General features: G+C 44.1%; 1 protein-coding gene across 25 annotated transcripts in view; it reads left to right on the top strand.

The window, feature by feature from the left end:
• Positions 1–17328, top strand: part of ATXN2 (ataxin 2) — a 177619-nt gene that overhangs the window by 47894 nt on the left and 112397 nt on the right. For all 25 annotated transcript variants that reach the window (XM_077292713.1, XM_077292724.1, XM_077292651.1 and 22 more), the window contains exon 2: positions 7355–7388. Coding sequence is in view for 19 of the 25 variants with exons in the window: in XM_077292679.1 (XP_077148794.1) it covers positions 7355–7388 (34 nt within the window). In the remaining 6 variants the exon portion in view is untranslated. The remainder of the gene's footprint in view (positions 1–7354; positions 7389–17328) is intronic.

Here is a 17328-nt window from a genome sequence, read left to right as displayed (position 1 = left end):
AGGTGTAAACCGCTGCGGAATCCGCACAAAGAATTGACATGCTGCGGAAAATACAATGCAGCGTTTCTGCACGGAATTTTCCGCACCATGGGCACAGCAGATTTGGTTTTCCTTAGGTGTACATGGTACTGTAAACCTGATGGAAAACTGCTTCGAATTCGCAGCGGCCAATCCGCTGCGGATCCGCGGCCAATCCGCTGCCAATCCGCTGCGGATCCGCGGCCAATCCGCTGCCAATCCGCTGCAGATCCGCGGCCAATCCGCTGCGGATCCGCGGCCAATCCGCTGCCGATCCGCTGCTAATCCGCGGCCGATCCGCTGCAGATCCGCGGCCAATCCGCTGCGGATCCACTGCGGATCCGCGGCCGATCCGCTGCGGATCCGCGGCCGATCCGCTGCGGATCCGCGGCCGATCCGCGGCCGATCCGCTGCCTATCCGCTGCAGATCCGCGGCCAATCCGCTGCGGATCCGCTGCCGATCCGCGGCCAATCCGCTGCAGATCCGCGGCCAATCTGCTGCGGATCCGCTGCCGATCCGCTGCGGAACCGCGGCCGATCCGCTGCGGATCCGCTGCAGATCCGCGGCCAATCCGCTGCGGATCCACTGCGGATCCGCTGCGGATCCGCGGCCGATCCGCTGCGGATCCGCGGCCGATCCGCTGCGGATCCGCGGCCGATCCGCTCTGTGTGCACATGCCATAACCCTACCCCTAACCCTAACCCTACCCGTAACCCTAACCCTACCCCTAACCCTACCCCTAGTTCTAACCCTAACCCTAGTGGTAAAAGAAAAAAAAATATTTTCTTTATTTTATTATTGTCCCTACCTATGGGGGTGATAAAGGGGGGGGTTTATTTATTATTTTTTTATTTTGATCGCTGTGGTAGAACCTACCACAGCGATCAAAATGTACCTGTAACGAATCTGCCAGCCTGCAGATTCGGCGGGCGTACTGAGCATGCGCCCGCCATTTTCCAAGATGGCGGCGCCCAGCGAGGAGACGGCCGGACACCGGGAGGCTCGGTAAGTATGAGGGGGTGGTGGGGGGGTGGATCGGAGCACAGGGGGGGGGATCGGAGGACGGGGGGAGCGGACAGGAGCACGGGGGAGCGGACAGGAGCACGGGGGAGCGGACAGGGGGACGGAGGGGGGTACCTGACAGAACGGACGACTGGGGAGGAGATCGGGGGCGGTGGGGGGGGCCAGTACATGATTTCCAGCCATGGCAGATGCTATTGCAGCATCGGCCATGGCTGGATTGCAATATTTCACCATTTTCATAGGTGAAATATTGCAAATTGCTCTGATTGGCTGTTGCACTTTCAACAGCCAATCAGAGCGATCGTAGCCACGTGGGGGCAAAGCCACCCCCCCTAGGCTGAAGTACAACTCCCCCTCTCCCTGCAGATCGGGTAAAATAGGAATTAACCCTTTCACCCGATCTGCAGGGATGCGATCATTCCATGACGCCGCATAGGCGTCATGGGTCGGGAAGGGGTTAAAGGCAGTAACCACATCAGCACTGGCAATTTTCTTGAATTTGGAATAAAGATCATCAATTTCACTCTCCAAACCCAATAACGATTTTTTCTCAAAGTTCACAAGAAGTTCCATAAATTGTATGGACGCCTTGGTACAAACCTCCTCCTATCCAGTAACAAAATGCTCATGAGATATCGGGAAAGAAGGAAATATTTGTATACGCAAACCCCGTGGAATCAAGTTCTTACGGAGATAATTCTCCAAGAATGCTCGGTTCCACCACAATTTAGTCCGTCTGTGTAATAATCTTCTAATCTGTGCTTGTAGATTATTTATATCACTCTGATCATCACTACTCATGCTAGGTAGATCCCTGTCAAAGACCTGAGCAACCGCTGTCTGCCAGGTTGTATCTCTAGTACGGTAATCCATCCTGATACGGGAATGAAGAAGCTGTGAAAACCACAGTAAACAATATTAATCAAAAAAATCAAACCACACATGCACCCCTCAAGAAGTAACATAGGGTGCCAGGAAATATATAAATGGTGGAGTGCCACAATATATATGAACCAAAACGAATAAATAGCACCAGAAACCAAAAGTAAAAATATGAATTTTTATTAAATAGCATAAAAATTCAAAAGAACTCAATACAAAAGAAATACAGGACAATGACAAGGGATCTCACCTAAAGAAAGATGGCAAAGCGGTCCCCAACAGGTAATAAATGGATGTTAAATCATCCACTGGTGCAAAAAAATAGTAAACTCTACAAGAGAAACGGATAACCATGTGCTAGCAAAGTGCATCAAAAATATAAGGTATAAGAAGAAACCTCATGCAGAGTAGAAGTATCAGAATGCACACAGGTCAAGAAAATCAATGAACGATAGTACAACTCATAATTACCTGTAGGACCACGATGCCATCCACCCCTACGCGCGTTTCGGCAATGTGCCTTCTTCCGGGGCATGGCATCATGTGATATGGTGGGCATTATAAAGGATACCGCATCCAATCAGGAAATGTATGAACCCTCGTAACGGCGCATGCGCAGACGGACCGCATCCAGAAGCCGAGACAACACCAAGGGCGTCAGACGAGGAGGGACGCGTCATCAGGACCGCCCACATGCGAAGCACGTGACCGGCACCGACAGCGCGGACACCCACAAGTCATGGAGACGCCGCCGATGTTGCTCAGCAACGGAGCGCCGGCGCGCATGCGCACAGGGTTAGGTGAGTATAGACAAGATAAAACATATAACAAGTAAAACAAGACGGACCATGAAGGAAGAATACCACTTTGCAAAAATACTAGTGCAAAAAAGTGCAACGTGCTAAAATGCATAAAATTTTGCATATAGGTAGTGCAATACTTGCCAGACAAGGGCCTACAGTAATAAAAAAGCTGTGTGCAAAAATTGCAACGTGATAAAAATGCATATTAATATAAATGATACAATGCTAGCCACAACAGGGACCTGCACTGATACATAAAAATACAATAAATATATATAAGACAATATATGCATTTTTATCACGTTGCAATTTTTGCACACAGCTTTTTTATTACTGTAGGCCCTTGTCTGGCAAGTATTGCACTACCTATATGCAAAATTTTATGCATTTTAGCATGTTGCACTTTTTTGCACTAGTATTTTTGCAAAGTGGTATTCTTCCTTCATGGTCCGTCTTGTTTTACTTGTTATATGTTTTATCTTGTCTATACTCGCCTATCCCTGTGCGCATGCTGAGCAACATCGGCGGCGTCTCCATGACTTGTGGGTGTCCGCGCTGTCGGTGCCGGTCACGTGCTTCGCATGTGGGCGGTCCTGATGACGCGTCCCTCCTCGTCTGACGCCCTTGGTGTTGTCTCGGCTTCTGGATGCGGTCCGTCTGCGCATGCGCCGTTACGAGGGTTCATACATTTCCTGATTGGATGCGGTATCCTTTATAATGCCCACCATATCACATGATGCCATGCCCCCGGAAGAAGGCACATTGCCGAAACGCGCGTAGGGGTGGATGGCATCGTGGTCCTACAGGTAATTATGAGTTGTACTATCGTTCATTGATTTTCTTGACCTGTGTGCATTCTGATACTTCTACTCTGCATGAGGTTTCTTCTTATACCTTATATTTTTGATGCACTTTGCTAGCACATGGTTATCCGTTTCTCTTGTAGAGTTTACTATTTTTTTGCACCAGTGGATGATTTAACATCCATTTATTACCTGTTTGCCTGTTGGGGACTGCTTTGCCATCTTTCTTTAGTTGAGATCCCTTGTCATTGTCCTGTATTTCTTTTGTATTGAGTTCTTTTTATTTTTATGCTATTTAATAACAATTCATATTTTTACTTTTGGTTTCTGGTGCTATTTATTCGTTTTGGTTCATATAAGGGATTGGATAATTAGCTTAGATATTATTTATTTGGAAACAAAACTGGAAGAGAAGAGGAAGTCGGAAGGGAAAGGGTATAATAACAAACAAGTCTGTTGTGTTTCGGATCTAAGGATCTCGGCTCTTAGTTGAGACGAATCTGTGCTGCACTTTATGTACATGCTCAGCAGTGACCAGTGCTGGGGAATCTGGGAAATTGAGGAATTAGATGTTTGGATTACCAACTCAGCCCTTCATGTAGGTCTGGAAATTGAAATAAAATTATACCTTGATCTCTTCGATTCAATGTCTTATTCCAGAGAAATCCATGTTTTTTTCTTAACCTGTAAATGTCTGTTAGGGAGATCTGTGTCCAAGCCATAGATCTTAAGAATCTTCTTCCAGAGCTTATTTTAAATGAAAGGGGGGCATTACCAGTGTGAGACATGTAGAACAGACTGTCGGTCATTACATGTCTCGCACTGGAATCCCACTGTTAGGCTAACTTCACATTTGCGTGTATGTGCGCAGCGTATCCTCTGCATACGCAAACGTGTGCCAAAACGTGTCAGCTTACACATGACTGCAAAAAAAACCACTGCGTGTGCATGCGTTTGCGGGTTTTTTTTATGCGCATGCGTTCAATATTTCCAGGAGGGTGTGTCTCAGTGGGTGTCTCAATCCATTCCTGGACATGTGCAGTCCGAAGTATGCAAGCGCATCGAACACATGCGTATGCAAGGACATGCGTACGCATGCGTTCCCATAGACAGTAATGTTTTTTTTTATCGCACTCATCCGCATGCCTGCGCGTATTTGACAGTTTTTGACTCCTTAAAAAATGCAACATGTTGCATTCGCCGCGCCCAGCCGCACACCGTGAAAAAACACATACGTACACAAAAGCATGCAAACGCATGTCCATGTACACATGTTAAATATATGTACGCATGACGCATGCAGATGTATGCGGATCAAACGCTGCACGCACAGATGCAAATGTGAAACTAGCCCTCGACATTAGTGTGTTTGGAAATGTAGATGGGCAGGTTCATTGTCATTCCACAGTATATTCAATTACGATTGTTTACAACAGTGTTCGCCAACCTGCCTCTGGTATTGCAAAACTGAACTGCCTTACATCTTGTTCCTGCCATAGCATGAGGTAAGTTGCAGTTTGGCCACTGGTTGGCAAACATAGATTTACAGGAGCCCCCACCCTCCATACACATGAAATGGCTGTCGGCTGCATTGTCTCAAGTCTTTAACTGGAATTGGCTATTTAGTATAGACACACTGCAAACCAACTGATCTTCAGCACTGATGGCAGGCAGTACATATTGATCACTCCATAGTGTTTTTAAAGGGAATCTATCACCCCAAAAATGGCCTATAAACTAAGGCCACCGGCATCAAGGGCTTATCTACAGCAAGCATTCTGTAATGCTTTAGATAAGCCCCCCCATGTATCCTGAAAAATAAGAAAAACAGGTTATATTATACTCACCCAGGGGCGGTCCCGCTGCTGTCCAATCTGATAAGCGTCGCGGTCCGGGGCCTCCCATCTTCTTTCGATGTCCTCTTCTTCTGCTGCGGCTCCTGCGCAGGAGTACTTTATCTGCCCTGCAGTGCGCAGGTGTCGGGCCTCTCTGACCTTTCCCGGCGCCTGCGCACTGCAGTACTTTGCTCTGCCCTCAACAGGGCAGAGAATTACTCCTGTCCAGAAGCCGGACAAGAAGAGGACGTCATCGTATGAAGATGGGAGGTGCTGGACCCAGACCGCGATGCCCATCGGACCGCAGCGGGACCGACCATGGGTGAGTATAATCTAACCTGTTTTTCTTATCTTTCAGGATACATCGGGGGGGGGGGGTGTATTATTAATCAGGGGTATTCCTACTGCTCCCCTGATTACTCAGTTTTTTTCTTGAAATACTCCATACAGATCCAGAGATATGGGACTTTTTGATTTAGTTAACCCAATATGCTTTTTGTGGTGCTTCCTAAAGCTGGAGTCACACTAAACAACTTACCAACGATCACGACCAGCGATACGACCTGACCGTGATCGTTGGTAAGTTGTTGTGTGGTCGCTGGGGAGCTGTCACACACAGACAGCTCTCTCCAGCAACCAACGATCAGGGGAACGACTTCGGCATCATTGAAACTGTCTTCAACGATGCCGAAGTCCCCCTGCAACACCCGGGTAACCAGGGTAAACATTGGGTTACTAAGTGCAGGGCCGCGCTTAGTAACCCGATATTTACCCTGGTTACCATTGTAAAAGTAAAAACAAAAAACCACAACATACTCACATTCTGAGGTCTGTCACGTCCCCCGCCGGCGTCCACAGGGTTAAAACTGCCGAGAGCTTCCCTGCACTGAATGTGTCAGCGCCGGCAGTAACAGCGGTGACGTCACCGCTGTGCTCTGCTTTACGGCCGGCGCTGACAGTCAGTGCAGGGAAGCTCTCGGCAGCAGCGCTTGCATATTAGCAGCGCTCCTGCCGAAAGCAGTTTTAACCCTGTGGACGCCGGGGGACGTGACAGACCGCAGAATGTGAGTATGTACTGTTTTTTTTTTTTTTTTTTTTTTTTTTTACTTTTACAATAGTAACCAGGGTAAATATCGGGTTACTAAACGCGGCCCTGCGCTTAGTAACCCGATATTTACCCTGGTTACAAGTGAACACATCGCTGGATCTCCCAGCAGGGGCCTGATCGTTGGTCGCTGTCACACATAACGAGATCGTTAGCGGGATCGTTGCTATGTCACCAAAAGCGTGACGTTGCAACGATATAGTTAACGATATCGTTATGTGTGACTCGGCCTTAAGGGGAAAATTGCTGATGGAGTAATTATATGCAGAACAGCTTACAAGACATGCCCTCACCTCACCCCGACCCCTGAGAATCCTGTAAGCAAACTCTTTGGTACAGAAGATAAACATTAGCAAATTAGGCCCAGTGAAAATGCCTGCAACTCTGGAAGTATATGTTGTACTTTATAATGTAGGATCAAGGCTTGCTTCCCACTGCTGCCGAGGGTAACTCGCTGCTACAACGCACATCATCGCTGCAGCCAATCACTAACCTCAGTGGTGATGTAGATGGCATGAGCTGCAGCTGCACCGCTCAGATAGTCATGATGTCACTACTGCAGCCAAAATTCACTTGAGCATCAATAGAGAGCTGCAATTGGCCTTGGGGAGGATGAGTACGTGAGTGTATTACCGCTGTACAATGGTCTTTGGGAAAGTGGTGAACATTCGGTAATAAGTTTTGGAAATAATTATTAGGATGTATAAATAAAGGCTATGTTTTTAGTTGCAGCCTTTTACTTTAGGGGTACTTATATGCCAATTTGTAAATAGATCTTTTTCTTGAGCCAAGATCCAGTGATCAATATCTTGGTGATTTTTGTCTACATCTGTCACACTTTTCTCAAAGTAACACGCTTATTTTATTTTATTTTTTTTTTACAGAGGGAGAAGCAGTGGAAAAGGACCTCCTCAATCTGTAAGTTCTGATAATGCTGCTACAAATAGCATGTGTGTATGCACATAATATATTCAATTCTGAAATTTAGATTCCATTTCTATTAACCAGTTGTCGCATACCTTAAACTATTAGACATAATCTAACCTTTTGAAATTCGAATTCACCCGCTTTGTTGAAGTTTTATTAAAAAATTTGAATTGCAATACTGCAAAACCTGGAAAGTGTGTGACAAGGAGTTCCCCGAGGACGGTATGGACCCTTTTGAGCTGTTACCATAAGCACAGCCTTAGCAATGTCAACATGACTCTACTATATGTTTTTGGATTGTAGCAGTTTTGTGTTATTAAACAGCCTAACAGAAACGTCATGCTTTTTAAAATTAACCCCTTAACGACCTTTGACGCATACGCTGCGTCATGAAAGTCGGTGCCAAAGCGACCTATGACGCAGCGTATGCGTCATGGAATGATCGCGTCCCTGCAGATCGGGTGAAAGGGTTAACTCCGATTTTACCCGATCTGCAGAGACAGGGGGAGTGGTGCTTCAGCCCAGGGGGGGTGGCTTCACCCCCCCGTGGCTACGATCGCTCTGATTGGCAGTTTCACTTTCAACAGCCAATCAGAGCGATTTGTAATATTTCACCTAAAAAACTGGTGAAATATTACAATCCAGCCATGGCCGATGCTGCAATATCATCGGCCATGGCTGGAAATACTCAAGTGCCCCCCCCCCCCCCCCCACACCCACCGATCGCCCCCCCCAGTCCTCCGTTATGGGGTCCGGTCCCCTCCGTCCGCCTGCCGGCTCCCCCGTCCTCCTGCCCGCTCCCTCCTTGCTCAGATCCCCCCCCCCCCCTGTGCTCCGATCACCCCCCCTGTGCTCCGATCCACCACCCCTTCATACTTACCGATCCTCCCGGTGTCCGGCCGTCTCCTCGCTGGGCGCCGCCATCTTGGAAAATGGCGGGCGCATGCTCAGTGCGCCCGCCGAATCTGCCAGTCGGCAGATTCCTTACAAGTACATTTTGATCGCTGTGGTAGGTTCTATCACAGCGATCAAAATAAAAAAAATAATAAATACCCCCCCCCCCTTTATCACCCCCATAGGGACAATAATAAAATAAAGAAAATATTTTTTTTTTTTTCCACTAGGGTTAGGGTTAGAACTAGGGTTAGAACTAGGGGTAGGGTTAGGGGTAGGGTTAGGGTTACGGGTAGGGTTAGGGGTAGGGTTATGGCATGTGCACACAGAGCGGATCGGCCGCGGATCCGCAGCGGATCGGCCGTGGATCCGCAGCGGATTGGCCGCTGCGAATTCGAAGCAGTTTTCCATCAGGTTTACAGTACCATGTACACCTAAGGAAAACCAAATCCGCTGTGCCCATGGTGCGGAAAATTCCGTGCAGAAACGCTGCGTTGTATTTTCCGCAGAATGTCAATTCTTTGTGCGGATTCCGCAGCGTTTTACACCTGTTCCTCAATAGGAATCCGCAGGTGAAATCCGCACAAAAAAACACTGGAAATCTGCTGTAAATCCGCAGGTAAAACGCAGTGCCTTTTACCTGCAGATTTTTCAAAAATCGTGCGGAAAAATCTCACACGAATCCGCAACGTGGGCACATAGCCTTAGGGTTAGGGTTGGAATTAGGGCTAGGGTTTGAAATAGGGTTAAGATTAGGCTTGTGGTTAGGGTTACGGATAGGGTTAGGGGTGTGTTGGGGTTACAGTTGTGATTAGGGTTGGGATTAGGGTTACGGTTGGGATTAGGGTTAGGATTAGGGTTGGAATTAGGGTTACGGGTGTGTTGCGGTTAGGGTTGTGGTTAGGGTTGTGATTAGGGTTATGGCTACAGTTGGGATTAGGATTAGGGGTGTGTTGGGGTTAGTGTTGAAGTTAGAATTGAGGGGTTTCCACTGTTTAGGCACATCAGGGGTCTCCAAACGCAACATGGCGCCACCATTGATTCCAGCCAATCTTGCGTTCAAAAAGTCAAATGGTGCTCCCGCCCTTCCAAGCCCCGACGTGCGCCCAAACAGTGGTTTACCCCCACATTTGGGGTACCAGCGTACTCAGGACAAACTGGGCAACAACTGTTGGGGTCCAATTTCTCCTGTTACCCTTGCAAAAATAAAAAATTACTTGCTAAAACATAATTTTTGAGGAAAGAACAATTATTTTTTATTTTCACGGCTCTGCGTTGTAAACTTCTGTGAAGCACTTGGGGATTGAAAGTGCTCACCACACATCTAGATTAGTTCCTTGGGGGGTCTAGTTTCCAAAATGGGGTCACTTGTGGGGGGTTTCTACTGTTTAGGCATATCAGGGGCTCTGCAAACGTAACATGATGCCCGCAGACCATTCCATCAAAGTCTGCATTCCAAAACGTCACTACTTCCCTTCCGAGCCCTGACGTGTGCCCAAACAGTGGTTTACCCCCACATATGGGGTATCAGCGTACTCAGGAGAAACTGGACAACAACTTTTGGGGTCCAATTTCTCCTGTTACTCTTGCAAAAATAAAAAATTCTGGGCTAAAAAAATATTTTTGAGGAAAGGAAACACGTTTATTATTTTCACGGCTCTGCGTTATAAACTTCTGTGAAGCACTTGGGGGTTCAAAGTGCTCACCACACATCTAGATAAGTTCCCTTGGGGGTCTAGTTTCCAAAATGGAGTCACTTGTGGGGAGTTCCTACTGTTTAGGCACATCAGGGGCTCTGCAAACGCAACCTGACGCCCGCAGAGCATTCCATCAAAGTCTGCATTTCAAAACGTCACTACTTCCCTTCCGAACCCCGACGTGTGCCAAAACAATGGTTTACCCCCACATATGGGGTATCAGCGTACTCAGGAGAAACTGGACAACAACTTTTGGGGTCCAATTTCTCCTGTTACCCTTGGGAAAATAAAGAATTGTGGGCTAAAAAATCATTTTTGAGAAAAGAAAAATTATTTTTTATTTTCATGGCTCTGCGTTATAAACGTCTGTGAAGCACTTGGGGGTTCAAAGTGCTCACCACACATCTAGATTAGTTCCTTTGGAGGTCTAGTTTCCAAAATGGGGTCACTTGTGCTGGAGCTCCAATGTTTAGGCACACAGGGGCTCTCCAAACGCGACATGGTGTCCGCTAATGATTGGAGCTAATTTTCCATTCAAAAAGCCAAATGGCGTGCCTTCCCTTCCGAGCCCTGCCGTGCGCCCAAACAGTGGTTTACCCCCACATATGGGGTATCATCGTACTCAGGACAAACTGGACAACAACATTTGGGGTCCAATTTCTCCTATTATCCTTGGGAAAATAAAAAATTCTGGGCTAAAAATAATTTTTGAGGAAAGAAAAATTATTTTTTTATTTTCACGGCTCTGCGTTATAAACTTCTGTGAAGCACCTGGGGGTTGTAAGTGCTCACTATGCATCTAGATAAGTTCCTTGGGGGGTCTAGTTTCCAACAGGGTGGATAAAAATCAATGTTTTTTTAAAAAAATCAAAAAAATCGGATTTTTTTGATTTAAATCGGATTTTTTTGATTTAAATCGGATTTTTTTCAATAAACTGCTTTTTGAGGAAAATATTTTACCATCCAAAGGTTCTTCCATCATGAGATAAAGCTGAGTTGTTTAACTCAGTAGAATAAAGGCTGTATATGTGTAACATTCACAATGCCATGCTCTTCGAGAGGTTTCTGTAGGATGCTGACTATCCAACACGTTTGGGCATGTCAACTGAATGGAAAAAGAAACTAAACCAAAAGTGAAACCAAGCTAGAAGTGTGGAATTAAAGGGGCAGTATGAACAAAATGTGGAGGCTATTAATAGTTTATACAATTAAGACATGCTGCTTTTAAACACCTACCTATTGCCATATAGTAAAACAAAAAAGATTTTTACTTACTTTGGGGTCCCCCCCTCACCCTGGCGTTAGATCGTTGCCCCTAGTTTCGTCCGTGTAACTATGGGCGCACATGCGCACTGCTCTCACTTCTCATTTTAATCGTGATTTATATTAAAAAAAACCTTTTGATTTAAATCAGTGATTTAAATCATGATTAAAATCATGATTTAAATCGATCCGATTTAAATAGAAAAAAATCTTTTGATTTAAATCGTGATTTAAATCATGATTTAAATCGGCGTGATTTAAATCAATCCACCCTGGTTTCCAAAATGGGGTCACTTGTAGGGGAGCTCCAATGTTTAGGCACACAGGGGCTCTCCAAACGCGACATGGTGTCCGCTAACGATTGGAGCTAATTTTCCATTCAAAAAGTCAAATGGCACGCCTCCCCTTCCGAGCCTTGCCGTGCACCCAAACAGTGGTTTACCCCCACATATGAGGTATCGGCATACTCAGGAGAAATTGCCCAACAAATTTTAGGATCCATTTTATCCTGTTGCCCATGTGAAAATGAAAGAATTGAGGCTAAAAGAAATTTTGTGTGAAAAAAAAGTACTTTTTCATTTTTGCGGAACAATTTGTGAAGCACCTGGGGGTTTAAAGTGCTCACTATGCCTCTAGATGAGTTCCTTGGGGGGTCTAGTTTCCAAAATGGGGTCACTTGTGGGGGAGCTCCAATGTTTAGGCACACGGGGGCTCTCCAAACGTGACATGGTGTCCGCTAAAGATTGGAGCCAATTTTTCATTCAAAAAGTCAAATGGCGCTCCTTCCCTTCCGAGCCCTGCCGTGCGCCCAAACAGTGGTTTACCCCCACATATGAGGTATCAGCGTACTCAGGACAAATTGGACAACAACGTCCGTGGTCCAGTTTCTCCTTTTACCGCTGGGAAAATAAAAAAATTGTTGCTAAAAGATCATTTTTGTGACTAAAAAGTTAAATGTTCATTTTTTACTTCCATGTTGCTTCTGCTGCTGTGAAACACCTGAAGGGTTAATAAACTTCTTGAATGTGGTTTTGAGCACCTTGAGGGGTGCAGTTTTTAGAATGGTGTCACTTTTGGGTATTTTCAGCCATATAGAACCCACAAAATGACTTCAAATGTGAGGTGGTCCCTAAAAAAAAATGGTTTTGTAAATTTTGTTGTAAAAATGAGAAATCACTGGTCAAATTTTAACCCTTATAACTTCCTAGCAAAAAAAAAAATTGTTTCCAAAATTGTGCTGATGTAAAGTAGACATGTGGGAAACGTTATTTATTAACTATTTTGTGTCACATAACTCTCTGGTTTAACAGAATAAAAATTCAAAATGTGAAAATTGCGAAATTTTCAAATTTTTTGCCAAATTTCCATTTTTTTCACAAATAAACTCAGAAATTATTGACCTAAATTTACCACTAACATGAAGCCCAATATGTCACGAAAAAACAATCTCAGAATCGCTAGGATCCGTTGAAGCCAGGGTGGATTGATTTAAATCACGCCGATTTAAATCATGATTTAAATCACGATTTAAATCAAAAGATTTTTTTCTATTTAAATCGGATCGATTTAAATCATGATTTTAATCATGATTTAAATCACTGATTTAAATCAAAAGGTTTTTTTTAATATAAATCACGATTAAAATGAGAAGTGAGAGCAGTGCGCATGTGCGCCCATAGTTACACGGACGAAACTAGGGGCAACGATCTAACGCCAGGGTGAGGGGGGGACCCCAAAGTAAGTAAAAATCTTTTTTGTTTTACTATATGGCAATAGGTAGGTGTTTAAAAGCAGCATGTCTTAATTGTATAAACTATTAATAGCCTCCACATTTTGTTCATACTGCCCCTTTAATTCCACACTTCTAGCTTGGTTTCACTTTTGGTTTAGTTTCTTTTTCCATTCAGTTGACATGCCCAAACGTGTTGGATAGTCAGCATCCTACAGAAACCTCTCGAAGAGCATGGCATTGTGAATGTTACACATATACAGCCTTTATTCTACTGAGTTAAACAACTCAGCTTTATCTCATGATGGAAGAACCTTTGGATGGTAAAATATTTTCCTCAAAAAGCAGTTTATTGAAAAAAATCCGATTTAAATCAAAAAAATCCGATTTAAATCAAAAAAATCCGATTTTTTTGATTTTTTTAAAAAAACATTGATTTTTATCCACCCTGGTTGAAGCGTTCCGGAGTTATTACCTCATAAAGGGACACTGGTCAGAATTGCAAAAAACGGCAAGGTCATTAAGGCCAAAATAGGCTGGGTCATGAAGGGGTTAAGTAAACTTAAAAAAATTACCTTTTTTTTTTTTTTTTTTTTCTGTCATTAAGCAGACTATTCTGTCATTACTGCCTATAATTCCAAGGGAAGCTGAAATTTCCTGAGCAGGGAAGGGAATTAACCTGCTGAGACCTGTGGTCTGGTTGACCTTGCGTGCATAGTTTATGAAATGCGTGGTCCTGGACTTGTTGATGATCTCTAATCTTGTCACTGCCTGTGTCTACCTGATTTGATGACTTACCATAAGTGATGAGCGAGTGTACTCGTTGCTCGGGTGACCTCCGAGTATTTGTTAGTGTTGATTTAGTTTTCATCACGGCAGCTGAATGATTTACAGCTATTAGGCCGGGGTCACACTAGAGTTTTACGGATGAGATGAGAGGCGCAAAAACTACGCATTGCACACGGACCAATGATTTTCTATGGGGCAGCTCCTATCTGCCGTATAGTTCTCAGCCGTATTTTACGGGCGTAGAAAATCGCAGCATGCTGCGTTTGTCAGCGTATTGCGCAAAAAATCCGCCAATAAAAGTCTATGGGGGCGAGAAAAATACGGATTACACACGGACCATCAGTGTGACTTGCGAGAAATACGCACCGGTGTCCTATAGAGAAGCCGGCAATTCAGTGCGGTGTACAGTAAAATCACACTGACAGGTTAGAATAGATAAAATAAATGTCTACACATAGTATAGGCAGATATCTAATATATAAAGCTGTGTGTGTGTGTGTGTGTGTGTCCGTGTCCGTGTCCGTGTCCGTGTCCGTGTCCGTCCGGGATTGGCATCTGCAAAGTCGAAGCTACAGCCACAAAATTTTGCACAGTCACATGTCTGGACCCCGAGAGCGTCATAGGCTATGTGGTGAGGCGAAATTTTAACCCCGCGCGTTCCAGTTCACCAAACAATTTTGCGCCTTCTACATAATGGGGAAAAAGTGAAAGGAAAAGTGTTGGAGGCAAATTGGCAGCTGCCAGATGTGAACAAGGGGGACTTAAAGAATGAGAGCGATGGTGCCAAAGAGTATATACCGTACAGTTGCTAAGGTGGGGCCCTGACATGGGATAGTCACCACACACGGGGATATGAACACACACACAAAATGCGCCACACACTACCACATGCTTGAACACCTATACCACCCTCAGCACACATTTCACCACACATACACCAACCTCGCCACATAAGTCGCCACGCAAAACTCACCACGCAAAACTCGCCACATGCAAAACTAGCCACTCGTGCTAAACTCGCCACACGTGCAAAACTCACCTCATGGAAAACTCTCCACACGCAAAACTTGCACACGCGGAAAAATTGCCACATGCACAAAGTTGCAACACATGCAAAAGTTGCCTCACACAAAACTTGCACATACTCAAAACGCACCACGCATAAAACTCGCCACGCGCAAAACTCGCCATGCGCAAAACTTGCTGCACACAACTTGCTACACTAACCTGTCACATGCAACTCGACACGCAAAAAGTTGCTTCACGCATGTCGCCACACAAAACTCATCTCACAAAAGTCACATGCATGTCACCACACGCAACTCAACACGCACAACTTGACACATGAAACTCGCCCTAAAACACACACAAGTCTGGTATTATCCTTCAAAAATAAAAATCTGATTAATAAGCAGACAAACTACAAGAGCAACAAATATACCATATAGGAAATACGGCAGCTGTCAGTTACATGACCTGTCTATTATGTGTATGTGTGAGCTAATATATACTGCCAGGGGGGAGGGCTTCCTGTTGGCTGGGGATTTATCAGGCTGCCAATTTAGCTTACAAATACTGAGGTAATACTGACCAAATAACGTGTGAACGAGGTCTAATACAGGAGGAGATGACACACAGATATATACTATATACAGGAGCAGATGACACACAGGTACATACTATATACAGGGGAGATGACACACAGGTACATACTATATACAGGGGAGATGACACAGGTATATACTATATACAGGAGCAGATGACACACAGATATATACTATATACAGGAGGAGATGACATACAGGTTTATACTATATGCACTAGAAATGACACACAGGTATATACTATATACGGGAGGAGATGACATACAGGTATTTACTATATACAGGGGTGATGACACACAGGTATATACTATATACAGGAGGAGATGACAAGCAGATAGATAGGAGGAGATGACACGTATATACAGGAGGAGATATATACTATATACAGGATGAGAGGACTTACAGGTATATACTATATACAGGAGATGACATGCAGGTGTATACTATATATAAGGGAGATGACACACGTATATACTATATACAGGAGGAGATGACAAGCAGATATATAGGAGGAGATGACACGTATATACAGGAGGAGATATATACTATATACAGGAGGAGATGACACAGGTATATGCTATATACAGGAGGAGATGACACACAGGTATATGCTATATACAGGAGGAGATGACATACAGGTATATACTATATAGGAGATGACATACAGGTATATACTATATACAGGAGGAGATGACACACAGGTATATACTATATACAGGAGGAGATGACATACAGGTATATACTATATACAGGGGAGATGACTTACAGGTATATACTATATACAGGAGGAGATGACAAACAGGTATATACTATACATAGGAGATGACACACAGGTATATACTATATACAGGAGGAGATGACACACAGGTAAATACTATATACAGGAGGAGATGACTTACAGATATATACTATATACAGGAGGAGATGACACAGGTACATACTATATACAGGAGGAGATGACTTACAGGTATATACTATATACAGGAGGAGATGACACAGGTATATGCTATATACAGGAGGAGATGACACACAGGTATATGCTATATACAGGAGGAGATGACATACAGGTATATACTATATAGGAGATGACATACAGGTATATACTATATAGGAGGAGATGACATACAGGTATATACTATATACAGGAGATGACATACAGGTATATACTATATACAGGAGATGACATGCAGGTGTATACCATATATAAGGGAGATGACAAACATGTATATACTGAGGGGAAAATGAGGTGTGAGGTGAAAATGAAAAGGTGTGAGTGCAAAATGAGAAGTGAGGGAAAATAGTGGAGTGATCAGAAAATGACAGATGTGAGGTCGAAATGACAAGTGTTTGGGGGAATGAGAGGAGTGAGGTGCTAAATGAGAGGGGTGATGGGGAAAATAAGAGAAGTGAGGTGCTATAACTAACCACAGATATTTACTATGCCTGGGCAACGCCGGGTTCTTCAGCTAGTGTGTGTATGTATGTGTGTGTGTATATATGTATATATATATATGTATGTATATGTATATATATATATATATATATATATATATATATACATACATACATACATACATACATACATACATACATACATACATACATACATACATACATACATACATACATACATACCCTAAAAGTAGTATTCAACCCCCTGCAGATTTAGCAGGTTTAATAAGATGCAAAGAAGTTAGAGCCTTCAAACTTCAAACAAGAGCAGGATTTATTAACAGATGCATAAATATTACAAACCAAAAAGTTTTGTTGCTCAGTTAAATTTTTATAAATTTTAAACATAAGTGTGGGTCAATTATTATTCAACCCCTAGGTTTAATATTTTGTGGAATAACCTTTGTTTGCAATTACAGCTAATAATCGTCTTTTATAAGACCTGATCAGGCCGGCACAGGTCTCTGGAGTTATCTTGGCCCACCCCTCCATGCAGATCTTCT

The sequence above is a fragment of the Ranitomeya variabilis genome, chromosome 1 (assembly GCF_051348905.1).
Source record: "Ranitomeya variabilis isolate aRanVar5 chromosome 1, aRanVar5.hap1, whole genome shotgun sequence".
Taxonomy (NCBI): domain Eukaryota; kingdom Metazoa; phylum Chordata; class Amphibia; order Anura; family Dendrobatidae; genus Ranitomeya; species Ranitomeya variabilis.
The sequence above is the reverse complement of the archived record's forward strand: the minus strand, read 5'-3'. Positions and strand labels throughout refer to the sequence as shown.